General features: G+C 49.3%; 1 protein-coding gene across 1 annotated transcript in view; it reads right to left on the reverse strand.

Annotated features, from left to right (window-relative positions):
- The window catches only part of LOC139689848 (headcase protein-like), a 140,229-nt gene extending 128,472 nt beyond the window's left edge, over window positions 1–11,757 (reverse strand). Inside the window, exon 1 of the mRNA XM_071586942.1 lies at window positions 9,798–11,757. Coding sequence (XP_071443043.1) covers window positions 9,798–10,834 — 1,037 coding nt within the window. The 5' untranslated portion in view covers window positions 10,835–11,757. The remainder of the gene's footprint in view (window positions 1–9,797) is intronic.
- Window positions 11,758–13,248: the final 1,491 nt, after the last annotated feature.

Here is a 13,248-nt window from a genome sequence, read left to right on the forward strand (position 1 = left end):
GGACAATTAGTTTGATATCCCACGCAGCTAAAGTTGTTCTCAGGATCATAAACAAAAGGATAGAGAGTAGGGCAAATGATTACTTAGGGGATGATCAGTTTGGGTTTAGGAAGGGGAGAGGTACGCGTGATGCCATTGCAGTAATGAGATTATTAATCGAGAGGAATATAGAACACAACCAGGAGGTATTTGCCTGTTTCGTAGATTTCGAAAAAGCGTTTGATTCCAAAGCCATTCTTCGCGACAAAAATCGCGCGCGTCGCGAATCGCCCGAAGGTTCGCCCCACAGCCGCCGACGGTGGCTCCCTCGGCGAGCTTGTTTGTCGCGAGCGAAATCCTCGCTCTCCCAAGGTCACCGAGGTCATTATATAAACAAAGCACCGTTCCTCACGCAAACTTGGCGAGGCGAAGGGGGAGGGAGAGCTGCCCGCAGACTAGGAGGGAAAACTGTTTCTGATGAAAACAAAATGAAGATATACGCAGGCGCATTCAGACATCCTACGTATGCCTTGCCGCCCCCTTTTACGGGCCTGCCCCCCGGAGGCCCCCCTCCAACCCATCCGTTCCTCCTCGCCCCTCGGACGCCCTCCGCGTCCCCCTCCGGTCGGATTGCGGATTCTTATGGCGATTCGATTCCTATCCTCATTCAAAGCAGTAGCACTCCCCTGCTCTCCCCACGCGCCTCAAAAACATTTCTTTAATATGCCAGCATGAAACGAAAGATGTCAGCACGGAATGAAGGAGCACCGCGACTCCCTCGGAATGCGATGAGGCTTATGTCAACCGCCGTGCCCAGCGCGAGGACACCCTTCGGAGACCTGTAGCACTGGCGTCGACTCGTGGTGCGAGGATCAAGCATCTTGGGCGGGAGGGAAGGGGGGAGGCCAGAGGGAGGGAGTCGACCCCCCCCTCGGCGGAAAATCAATGGAGGTTTTAAAGAAGAGGAGTCCATCGAGGGGAAAATAAACAAGCGGCCCGCGGGCGGGAGAGTCCCAGGGATGACGGCGCCAACCCTCGAAACGAACCAATGAAAGGGAAACGAAGAGGTCGTGGAAACAAGGAAATAAGTTCCGTCGCCAAGGGAAATAAGTGCTCGGAAATCATTTCAATCCGAGGGATTTAAGAACCGTGGAATTTGCCGTCTCCGGAGTAAACTTAATGGAATTTACAAAAAACATATTGAAATGAAATAAATGATTAACTTTGAATTTCCACACATACTATATATATTAAGAACGCGACCCAGGTTTCCGACCTTGGACGTCATCATCAGGCAGTTCTATAGAGAAGACAACTTTGTCACCATAAAATTACTCATTTCATTTCAATGTGTCATGAACTAAATAAAATGCACGTTTATCAGACCGAGCCCCGAGAGGAACAATGTAAAATGGACAGTGAAAATAACCATGGCAACCAGTCTGAAGGAGAACTGGACGCAGGAGATGCGGAGAGGAGATTGGGATGCTGAAGACATCAAGAGAGGGAAGGCGGGGATGCTGGGAAGTCGAGAAAGAGAGAACGGGCATTTGGGACGGAATTAGGGGATGCAGGAAGTATAGAGATTCACGGGACGAGTCTTAGGAGTGACATGTGTTATGACATTAAGGAAACCTCGTGCCAATCCGGTAAGGACTTAGAGGTACTTGAGTGTCTATGGCCATGTTCCACCACCCTAACCAATAAGTAGAATCCAACGGAGGTGTGATTCGACGGACGAGTAGAGCGGGCCGCCTCGCTCCTAAACGCGGCCCTTGGGCGCGAGTCAGAAGAGGGCGTGCGTGGTTGGTCGAATGGGGGGGAGGGGCTCCACGGTGTCCCACCTGCGATGTCCCTCTCACCGCTGCGGAGTCGAGGGTGCCCCGAGTCAAATTGGGAGGAGATTCCGATGGCTACTGGTGAGTAGACCGGGGGGGGGCGGCACCGGAAGAGTAAGAGACCCCACATGGGCCCACTGTGTCCAGGCAGTGGCGCGCTCGGCATCAGCCGTTTGAACGGAGTGTCGCCCGGGGGAGCCGCGATCGATTCCCCGCCGCGCGAAGGGCGCTAGCTCCAAGGTCGCGGCGTTCAAACTGGTCAGGCATTAGGGAGCATGCATTTAGGCGGGTTCCAAGGCGCCTCATGAAAAGGCACTTTGGACACCCTACGCACTAGTACTGCCATCTATGTAGCTAAGAATAATGAAGTAGCAGTTTTTAGTAGTGTTTTAGGGGAGGCGACCGACAGCTGAAGTCATTGGTGCCATGAGGGATGGATGGGAAAGGATGAATGGTGAAGAGAGAAACCCGGCGTCGGCATTAGCCTAACCTTAAAGAAAGGCGCCAAGGTGTCACACAGTTTGACGTCCAATCCAACGGACGGCGTATTCACTCAAAGTGCTCTCCACAAAACACCTTCATATTAGGGATCGGGATACCACGGTAAAATACCTGTCCAGGAAGCGAACCCAGAGTGGGAAGCAAGTACGTTAATCACCCACCATCCGGAAAGCCCTAGTATAAACAGGTGATGACCGAATGTAAATAGTTTGAAATTTCAGACAGCTTGTGCAAGCATTTACAGGTATGTGTAGTTGCAAAATCGCGTAATGGGTTATGCATAATTCTTAGTTCGTTTGACAATTCATTCAGCAGTCTTTTATTAGAGTTTTCCATATCTTCCATTCAATTTTGTACCTTGGGAGATATTTGGGACTATTTTCGTATTCATGTTCTCTTATCGGAATATATTTAACTCTTTATTAACTGTCCATTTTTGATATTTTCTATGATTATTAGGTCGGATAGTATTGCATTTCAATAATTTTTAATTTTATCACATGGTAATTTAATTCAAAGTAATATTTCGGTCATTATTCCTCGTCAGTAATGTTTTTCAGATATGCATTGAGACCTGTGCAGTTAATTTATATTTATGCGTACTTCTCTTGCTTAATGTTTCATATTCTAAGTTACACTCAATTCAATATTTATCCTACAACTAGTCTTCATCGGCGTTTTTTCATTTTCGTTGGTTTTAATATAAAGTGGGCTTACATAGTGAAACTACTATATTTTTACCAAGGGCATTACTAAATGCTTACACTCTTCAAACACAACATTGTGCTTAAAATTAATACCCGTAGTGTTTATACACCAAAACAAGATTTAACATGCATACAAACACGATGACAAAGACGATGTTCTTAGCCATGACATGAAGCACCTGCATCCAATGATTTGAGAAAATGGAGGTTATTACAAGAATTTAACTACATTCACGTGGAAGACGCCGGATTTCTCTTGCCCAAGGCAAGCTCCACCTTTTCCCACCTCGCGTTTATAAAACCCTTTCGTTTTTTCAACGAGTAAAAGTATTCTCTCGAAGAAATAACCAATGCAATCGTGACCAACAAATACTATATAATACACTCCCGCCGTGGTCATCATTCCTCTGCTAGTTGTCTCGCTTCCAGAACTTGCAATCGTGGGGGTCGCCATATGAGGTATTTAGGGTCCTAAATCCAAGGCCCAAATAATAGGGTGCCTAAAATTGCGCTCTCGCTATCTGACGAGTTTGGACACCCTTCAAGATGGCCTCCTCGCCAAATATGAGCGATTAAGGCGCCTAAATGATGAATTCCAAGGAAACTGCGGGAGATGCCACAGCAGTAACTTTTGGAGTCATCCGCCGATGTGCATTTCAATGCAACAATTTCTAAGTGCACTAATCATTCGCCTATCGAGGCCTCAATGGCTTAACTGGCTAAAGCACTCGACCGTACATTGAGGGATTTGGGTTCGAATCCCGGTCAAGGCGGATGATTTTTACACTATGAAATTGTTGCACTGTAATGCTTAAATGATGAGAGGGCCGCGTTCAGGGCCCCTCATCGCCAGGACGGACGTCGCTGCGACCCTAAGGATCGCGGCCAAACGGCTGGGCACCATCTCTCTCGCTCGAGTGCTTGCGCCGAAATTCGCCCGGCTTTCGAGGGTCCGGCGGGAGGGAGGGAGGCACCTCGGGGCGTCACGGGCGGCCCGCGGGAGAACGGCGACTGGCGGAGCGTGAGGACGAAGGGAATAGTCCGTGGCGTGTGACACCGCCGCTAATTTGGAAACGCCACCAACGAACCCAGGCTAATTCAGGCGAGTCGCTTAAGGTTAAAAAAATCTTTTCACTTAAGAAAGTACAATTCAGCAACAATGAGTGACCCCTGACCGCCATTGTCACGACGATGCTCACTCTAAATACGATATTCCGGTGAGTGCATCACTTCTCCGGTCCGCACCACCAAAAACCGCGCACGGCAATCGTACTCGTATTTATCCGGGAGATCGGAGTGGTGCGGTAGCTAGCTTACTTGCTTCCCACTCTGAGGGCCTGGGTTCGAATCCTGTAGATGAGAGATATTTTACCGTGGTACCCCGATCCCTAACATGGTGTTTTGTGGAGAGCACTTTGAGTGAGTACGCCGTCCGTCGGATGGGACGTCAAACTGTGTGACCCCTTGGCGCCTTTCGTTATTAGAGTACGCTAATGCCGCCGTTTCTCTCCACCCTTCACCCTTTCCTGTACATCCCTAATCGCGCAAATGACCTCAGCTGTCGGTCGCCTACCCTCAAAACTACTACTCCAATGGCTCTACTACGTACATAGCGGCATCCTGAATACCAATATTAATGACTTGAGTTTGCCCTTCTCCGTCGTAGTTCGTAGTAATACTACTAATTAGGGGAGGCTACCGACAGCCGAGGTCATTTGCTCCATTAGGGATGAATGGGAAAGGATGAAGAGTGGAGAGAGAAACCCGGCGTCGGCATTAACCTTAAATTTACGGCGAAAGGCGCCAAGGGGTGACACAGTTTGACGTCCCATCCGACGGACGGCGTACTCGCTCAAAGTGCTCTCCACAAAGCACCTCAAGTGGGGATCGGGATACCACTGAAAAATCTCTCATCTCCAGGATTCGAGCCCGGGCCCTCTGCGAGAGAACTGTCGTTCATTCTGGCCTGAGAGGTCATTTCGTTAAACTGGCCGATTTCATTATTAACATCTCTATCACCTCCTCATGGGGCCATCGGGAATAGTTCTCCGCCCGTCTGCTAGGAGCGCGACAATCATCGCCTCTCGACATGCACGCTCCCCTTCCTTCTCCATTCATGAGTTCGCTCATGGCTTCCTTCCCACCAACTCTTTTCCTGTCCGCCACGAAGGACGTCACGGATGGAAGTTGTAACCCACAACAGTTTCCCGAGCTTGTTTTATTTCCGACAATTTTTCCCTGTCCCTAGATTACATGAAAGGCATTTGGAATTCTACTAAGAGTGTACAATATGCATGCAACGATATTTCTGAGTTACGTGTGCCATCGGCACGAGTGTATAACTAAGATTCGCCATGATGTCCAAGGTTTGGCACCAAAAGGCTTTATATTAATAGGTGGACCAAAATAAAAGATGATGGCATAACTTGAATTACGATATGACTGCTCTTACGCTACGACCGGCCTATGTCTCTTCATTCGCCAAATAACTTATTAAGGATTATCAAGTTCCGTGTTTGGACTGCGATCGGGTGAAACTTGCATAGTCAGTTACTATGCAGCACGTGACGAAACGTAACGGCTGTGCAGTCGCATTGAAGATGGGAATTTTTATTTCGGGCGGGAAAATATAGAAAACCCACTCCAGTATTCATTCTGAAGTGCATTATTTATGAAAGTACGTAATTTAAATTCGGGAAGTATTTTCAACGGTGAACCGCATATCACCGCCCTGGTTCGTCCAAGCAACATCATTGAGTGATTGAATAATTTGATAACGTGATACCTGATCGGTCGAGAATTATTCGTCGTTTAGGATATATATCAAAGAGAATGGACACAGGGTTTAATGCCTCACTTTTGTATTTATAATACATCTTTTGACTGAATATTACCAGAGAGAATTTAATTTTGTTCAACCGAAGCTGCTGAAGTGAGCATCCAATTAGGCATTCCTTTTAATGTACTTATTACCTCCAATTTCGCATTCAAGTTTTGAGTTTATTTTCCTGTCAAATGTATCGCCAGTAGTCAACAATTGTATTAAAAGAATCTCGTATTGAAATAGGATATTTAGGATATTTTTTGTCGATATATTCAAATGATAAACCATCGATTCATCCTCCCATCTTTAGATTAAATCAACAGCGAAAGATATGAAATATTCGTACATCTATTTATTTCTAATTCCATAATCTCCTCGTACGAACAACACTCAACATACCTTTGGCGTTTCACCCTGACGCTCGGACCTTCGGGAGGAGTTTTCAGTTCTTATAGAGACATCAATTTGAGTAATTCGACATTTTCTAATCTCAAAAACAAAACAAGCCTCTTATAAGATTTGCATTACAGAGTTTGCGTTACCTTTAAAATACATCTCATACAATAATAATTATGACCTGAAACTTAAACAACGGTCAGAATAAAGAAATGGGGTTTCTTATTTTCACCAGAGGATGTGGAAGAAAGGACCGATATAGTATTTTTTTCAACTTTCTATCATTCGAATTTAACTAAAAACAAAAATTGAATCAAGCTTTTATTTCACTCACTTTAATTTATACAACGAATTGCACATAACTGTCATTTTAGGCGATTATTAAAATTTCACACATTATTTCGATACTCTCATTGACATTAAATTCAATCTGAAGTTTCAAATCGCTCAGGTAATGGCAAAATTAGTGTTTGATAAGTAGAGGGGAATGGTAATCGAGAAGATTAATATTTTTCGACCCACATGCATTCGCGAAGAAAGTCTAAAAGAGCGCGGAAGCTAGTAAGCTATTGGCTGCACGCCATACAGGCGAGCCGAATTTCCACCTCGCAGCACCGATCACATCTGCTTAGAGCTAGCATCATCTATTACCTCGCTTATGTCCATTGCCGCATTTTGGCATTCGCTGGCAGTCAACAGAGGATCTAAATGAAAAATATGCTGAACTTAAAATTAAACCAACTGGCTTTTCCACATAGATATTTAAATTTATATTTACATGGATATTTAAATTCACAAAATCCTTTCAGTAATGTAATGGTTACCTTCAATTCCAAGACATTTACACCATCCAAAAAAATGAACACGAGTCAAAATATCTGATCACTTAGAATGCACATTGATTATATAGAAATTTCAATAGCAGTCGACCTTAATTTCGGTAAAAAAAATTCACCTGCTCCTTTCATACCTATCAGTGCTCACCGGATAACAATGGTTTGTCCCATTCATTCGAGATATTTAGTTATACCAGAAAGCTTGATTGCAGATCCTGACAAATTCTTTGATGCATCACATTCGATCGGCCCCACCTCGAGTATTATCACTCACATCTCGTAAGTAAAACCTGGGAGATAATTGCACATCGGAGGGATTTAAAATCTCATTTTTTTCCTCGCACCATTTGAGATCAAAATGACGGCCATCGCGTAGGAGATAGTTAGAATTGGAAGAGTACACATTTTGTCGATATGCTGCATATTATTACCTTTATTTAATAGACCCATCTTTTTAACAGTTCTCTCGGATGATTTGAATATAAGTACCCAGTAATTGAATATTATCGCATGTAAGTACTTACTTTCGGGTGATTAAAATGTATCGAGTGCATTATCAAAATAATATTCGTGTAGAGGTGACATGATTTGGTTTGTGCATGGATAGCTGGGGGACCTAACACCCCCCGCCACACGCCCTTTCGGCGGCTCGTTGTGTAGAGGTAGACGCGCGTCTCAATTAGGGTTTATGAGATATCACCATTCACCAACACCATTCCGCGTGTTGCCCGCTTGGTATTGCACCATCGTAATCGAACGTAACAAGTGAAAGAACTGACTCATTACATTCTTTAGAATTCAACGTACACCGTTTTATAACTATTTTAATTTCCACAAATCACTGCCGAAATAAGTCCCGGGATACATTCACACCTGGAGCTTACGAAACGTGTTACTCGGTGGTCTCTCAAACGAATCATAACAGAACATTCGATGACGCAACGTAGGCAAAAAAGGGAATCGCGTAGGTCACCCACAGCGTTGGTTTTCAAATAGTTGAAGATTACATTAATTTCAATCAAACGAAGTCACGCAAGTTGATTTGCAGTCCACAAAATGACGGCGACGTGATCGACGGTGACTTATGTGAAGATACAATCACGCCTGCCCCATTGGCTTTCCTTCAGTACACTATAAAATACTGAAAAATCGAATAAATGCAAACACCACTCGATTAAAACTCTTCTCGATAGTCTCGGTCGAAGACAAGGGAAAAATCAAAGCACGGCTCTAAGTTGTCGGTGCTCGAGTAATGGAAGGCGACTACTAGATGCAAGACGATGATAATACGGCTTCCAATCTGCAAGGTCACGCCACGGGCTGCGGGGGTGAGTCCCCAAAAAGAAATGAACACGGTGCGGTGCGGGGAGGGGGGGGGGGTTGGTAACCGAAAGATGGATGGATGGAAGGAGGGGGTTTGGGGGTGGGGCGCTCTTGTTGTTTACCGGGCGAGTCGACATCGTCCCCCGCTCGCATCATCGATCGACATCCGACGCACCGACGACGAGCCGGCCGGGAGGCACACGAGGTCACTTGAAGGGGAAGCAAGCATAAACATCATCGCACGCGAAAATAAAAGCGGATCGACCCTGGCCACCCACGCGGGAGGGCAAAGGAGCGGGCGGTGCATCGGAAGGAGCGAAATCCAAGGGGGGATCTGAATGATTGAACACCTTAAGTTAAAAATCACTACGATTCGCGTATACGAGCATGCACGATGGCGCGCGTCATTGGCAATCACTACACCAAGTGCCACTTGCACCAACAAAAGTAAATGGATGGCACGTCCGAAGTGTTGGTAGACCTTGCCGGGAACACTCGACCCTTGACCTTATGCGAGTCCCACCCCAAGCCCGACGCGCGTGTACAAACGCAAGGCCCACCGCGGTCGGTCGATTGCCGGTGTGCGCCTTGAAGGGGATGGGGATGTAAACAGAAGCGCCGTCCGATTCATTCGCGACGAGAGGGAGGGACACCACGGAGAGTCGCCCCGCTGGTATCAGTCGTGGTGCCAACCCCCTTCGCTGACACGATGGCGCCACAAAACTCTCGCGAGACACCCGTCCAATTGCATCCCGTTAAACTTCATTAAATTTCTAATTCCCTCGAAAGGACGAATGTCATATTTTACTCTTTCGGCTGATTTTCAATATTTTACATAATAATCCTCCGTTCGAATTGATAACCGCCGAGAACCACACGGCACATTCACCATGAACGCCGGCGTGTCATATGAGTGACAATATTTTGAATGAAGTAAGTAGCATAAATATGTGACGCAAGAAAACCGGCAGATTATCCACGTGGTTAATCAGTCATTAAAAATAATGTTTACCGCTCATTGCTGAAGCTGATTCAAAATACGAGCAGTTGGTTACCAAACGTTGTGCACGACGAAGACACGCAATAATGAAAACAAATGACCAACAATACGAGAAGCGTGAACGAGAATGTTTGGACGTAGGGGCAGAGTCGCAGAATCTACGACGCAGAAAGGGACGAGGCAAAGGGGGGGGGGTTCAAAAGCGGGTGTTCTCGTTACGGCATCGCTTGCAAATCGATTACGCTTGACGAGGGGAAAGGGGGGAGGCAGAAGAGCGTCAGGGGCATGGTTTTGACCGTGAGCCGGTTTTGAAGGGGTGGTTACGTTCAGGAATAGGGTATGCCGGGAGGGGAGGGGGGACCACATTAGAAAATAAAGAATAGTCCAACGCACCTTGACCTATCCGAGAAGAAGTCGAATTTGGACTTCTTCTTGCCCCCGCCGTGGCTGGGAGAGGCGGATGAAGAGGACGCCGGGGGCGGCGACCCCGAGGCCGTCGATGATGACAAGCTGCCGGCCCTGCCCCTGATCTCCGCGGACGCACCGTTCTCGATGGTGCCCACCACCACGTTGTGGTGGTTGCCTCCGCCGCCCCCGTGGTGCACCACCACGCCCAGGGCCGGCCGGTTGTTCTGTCTGTTCCTCCGGCGCCTCCGCTTCTTAGTCTCCTCCGCCACACCCTGGGCGGCCCCCTCGTCTCCCCCGCCGCCTCCCGGACCCCCGTTGGCCCCCCCGCCGGCCCCTATCATCTGCTGCTGTTGGGTGGCCGGGGACACCCAGTCCAGATCCTTCTTCAGGTGGCCCCGGCCGCAGCGGCAGCCGCAGGCCTTGAAGGCCAGGTCGTAGCCCTTCCGCGTCCACAGGTTCTGGAGTCTCTGCCGTTCCGACCACCCCCTGGCCCTCCCCGTGCCCCTCAGGTGCTGGAGCACCCCCCTCTCCCACGCCTCGAAGCAGTCGCGGTGCATGAAAGAGCCCAGGGGACATTGCTCGTTGTTACAGGTCACCCTGACCGCGTCCTCGGAGTTGGGGTCGACCCTCCGTGGCCTCTGCTGCCCCGAAGATTCCTGGGTGCCGTGGAGGCACCCGGTGGGTGCGCAGCAGCGGGGCCCCACGCTCCCGTCTTCCTCGTAGGCATCGTACCCTCCTCCCCCCACACCGGCTGCCTCCACGGCCGCATCGATCGCCGCGGCCAGGACGTCACCTTGGCCGTGACCGTTGGTCCCCCTCCTCTGAGGCATCCTGCCCTCGACCCTGGCGCTACTGCTGCCGTTGGAGACGAAGCCGACGTTATTGTTGTCGTCGCCGCGCCACACCACGCCTCGCAACCCAACCCCCTTCCCTCCGATGATTCCGAACTCCGCCACAACTCTCCCTGGCTGGGAACAGTGTTCGAAGAACGAAATGTCCGTGCCTCCTGGCTGAACAAGCATCTACCTCCGTGGATCCGAAAGCTTATTCAGAAGCGGTCGCGAGGACGGGTGGGTGGGGGGGGGGTTATTGGGACACGAATCAGGACCGATGGACTTCGTCCACAGATATCCCGAAAACAGGCTCGGCGGTAATGAACGACGGATATCACGACGATGCTTAAAATACCCACAGAGCGACCGACACCACTCTACTCCACCTCGAAAAATAAGCCAGCTGGGCGGCGGCAAATAATCACAAAAGAACTTTAATCGAGGGGGATATGAGGGAATATTTCCTTTCTATAATTTACAAAATACGTTTTCTGGCATAAATGTTGCCATACGGTCAGCATTTAATTCCTCCTACGAAAATTTACAAAATATAAGGTTCCGTTGAATCAGGGTTGTCTGCGGGCTTGCTCTTATTTTCAAATCTAACAACAACGAAAGGAAACAACTTACAAACTCTCTCTCACTCTCACAGACACACACGAACACAATCAAACGCACAACCTATACACAATCGGCACTTTCAAGCCAGCAAACGCATTCCGGTGGGCAACGTTCTCTCCTTCCTCTTCGGCACTGCTTTGATTACGTGCGTACGAGTTGTCTGCATTCAAACAAGTCCTCGGTGGCAATAAGCCTCGTACTGGGGTCCACCCTATTCCACCCACCCTTCCCAGCCGCGCCCTCTGGGAAAGAAGAGGTGCACGAGGCCGCGTCTCCCGTGGGATGAACGCACGAACCACGACCAGCGGCCGTCACTCCCGGCGCCCCACGGCCTCGTCCTCCTGCCCCCCTCGGGTGCCCTGCTCCCTCTGTCCGCCGCGCCCCGCTCGCCGCTGCTCCGCTGTCTCCTTCGCACCGGCAGCTGCAGAAGATGGTCTCGTCTTCCCCACGACGGGGAGTGCGACCGGTGTCCCCTCGCCGCCACTTTCACTGCTTTGCTGCCGCACCCGCCCCTGCCGCTCCCCACCCAAACTCTCACTTTCTCCTCCTCCTCCCCTCTCTCTGGCACGGTGTCTTCCCCCTCCTGCTTCTTATCGCCCCCTCTCTCTTTACACCCGACCGCCTCAGCCCACAGAGACGATCCTCGCAAGGCCTCCTCCCTCCCGCTGTTACGGGAGACGGACGACCGGCTGTTGCTGCCTCTTCTTCCTTTCCTCTTGCCTCTCTCTCCTCCGACAAGGATGCGAAATGAGACGTCGGCAGCACAGGCGGCGATCCCTAGGGTTTATTGCGCTTATCCAGGGTGTGGATGATTAAAAAACGATACCCGACGCACCAATCGCACTGGTTAATCTCCCGACTCGCGCTTGCCGATTTAACACGAGAACCTTGACCGACAAAGGACACTTCGACAACTGGCGTCTAACTTCCTCCCTCCCCGGAGAAATTGGCGTTTCCGTGTTTTTCCTCCCTCTCTCTCGCCCACGAAGAAGGACGTTCAGTAGTAAGGATGCCGCTCGACTGGCGCACGCCAAGCTATCGCAATGGAATGCTACGACGACCCCGAAAACACCCCTCGAAAGGACACCCCTATCTTCTTCCCGCGCCTGGGGTAGGGTATGGGTACACGTATATTTCTTCGCCTTTCCCCTTTTTGGATTGGCAGGGGGGGGGGGGTCGGATTCGGGGAATGCTTTTATAGCGGAGGGGTTGACTGCACGCTGGTTGGGGTTGGTTTGGGGCAGGAAAGGGGGGAGGAGTCTTGGGGTAGGCGGAATTGATAGTGGCAGTGGTACGTCCGCTTAATGGGCAGTTTACACGACAGAAATGCGACCGTGGTTCGCAGTTGAGAGAAGAAGTGAATTTCTCCGTCCTCCACACAAGCGTTGCTCGCAGCTAACGCCGAGGAGTGAAACGAATGAAAAAAATACTCGACGCCGACTCACACACGTCAAGAGGTGTTTCAGATGCACGAAAATGATGACGAGTTTAAAGTTGAAAACTCACTCTCCGACGAGTCCCTAAGAGCGATGTTTCTCCCTTGAGCCTCGGTACTTGGCCGTCGACTGGGGAAATAACAAGATATAAATCACCGCGTTACTCCGGCTTAACTAAACTTATACCTCGTCTCGGGTATTCTCGGTGGAGGGTGGCGGGAGAACGGGAATGAGAGGGGGTTGGGGTGGAAGGGTAAGGGTGGGGGAGAGGGGACTAACGCCTACCAAAACAGACACGCGCACGAGATTGAGAACACTCTCTTTGACTTCACCTCAACAAATCAAAATATCCATTTAAGTAGAAGTTTAATGTGGTCCGTGACAAACAAACAAACCAACACTCACACCGACCTCACGCCACACAATTTAAACAGTAATAATGACACCCCGGGGTCCGAGTTAGACGCGCCAGCTTCGGATCGGGGAATGCTATCAAACGCACCTCCCGGCACGACGTGGGGACGCAACCCCGACCACGCAAGGCAT

This window comes from Hetaerina americana, unplaced genomic scaffold, assembly GCF_022747635.1.
Source record: "Hetaerina americana unplaced genomic scaffold, ioHetAmer1.1.p SCAF_28, whole genome shotgun sequence".
Lineage (NCBI taxonomy): Eukaryota > Metazoa > Arthropoda > Insecta > Odonata > Calopterygidae > Hetaerina > Hetaerina americana.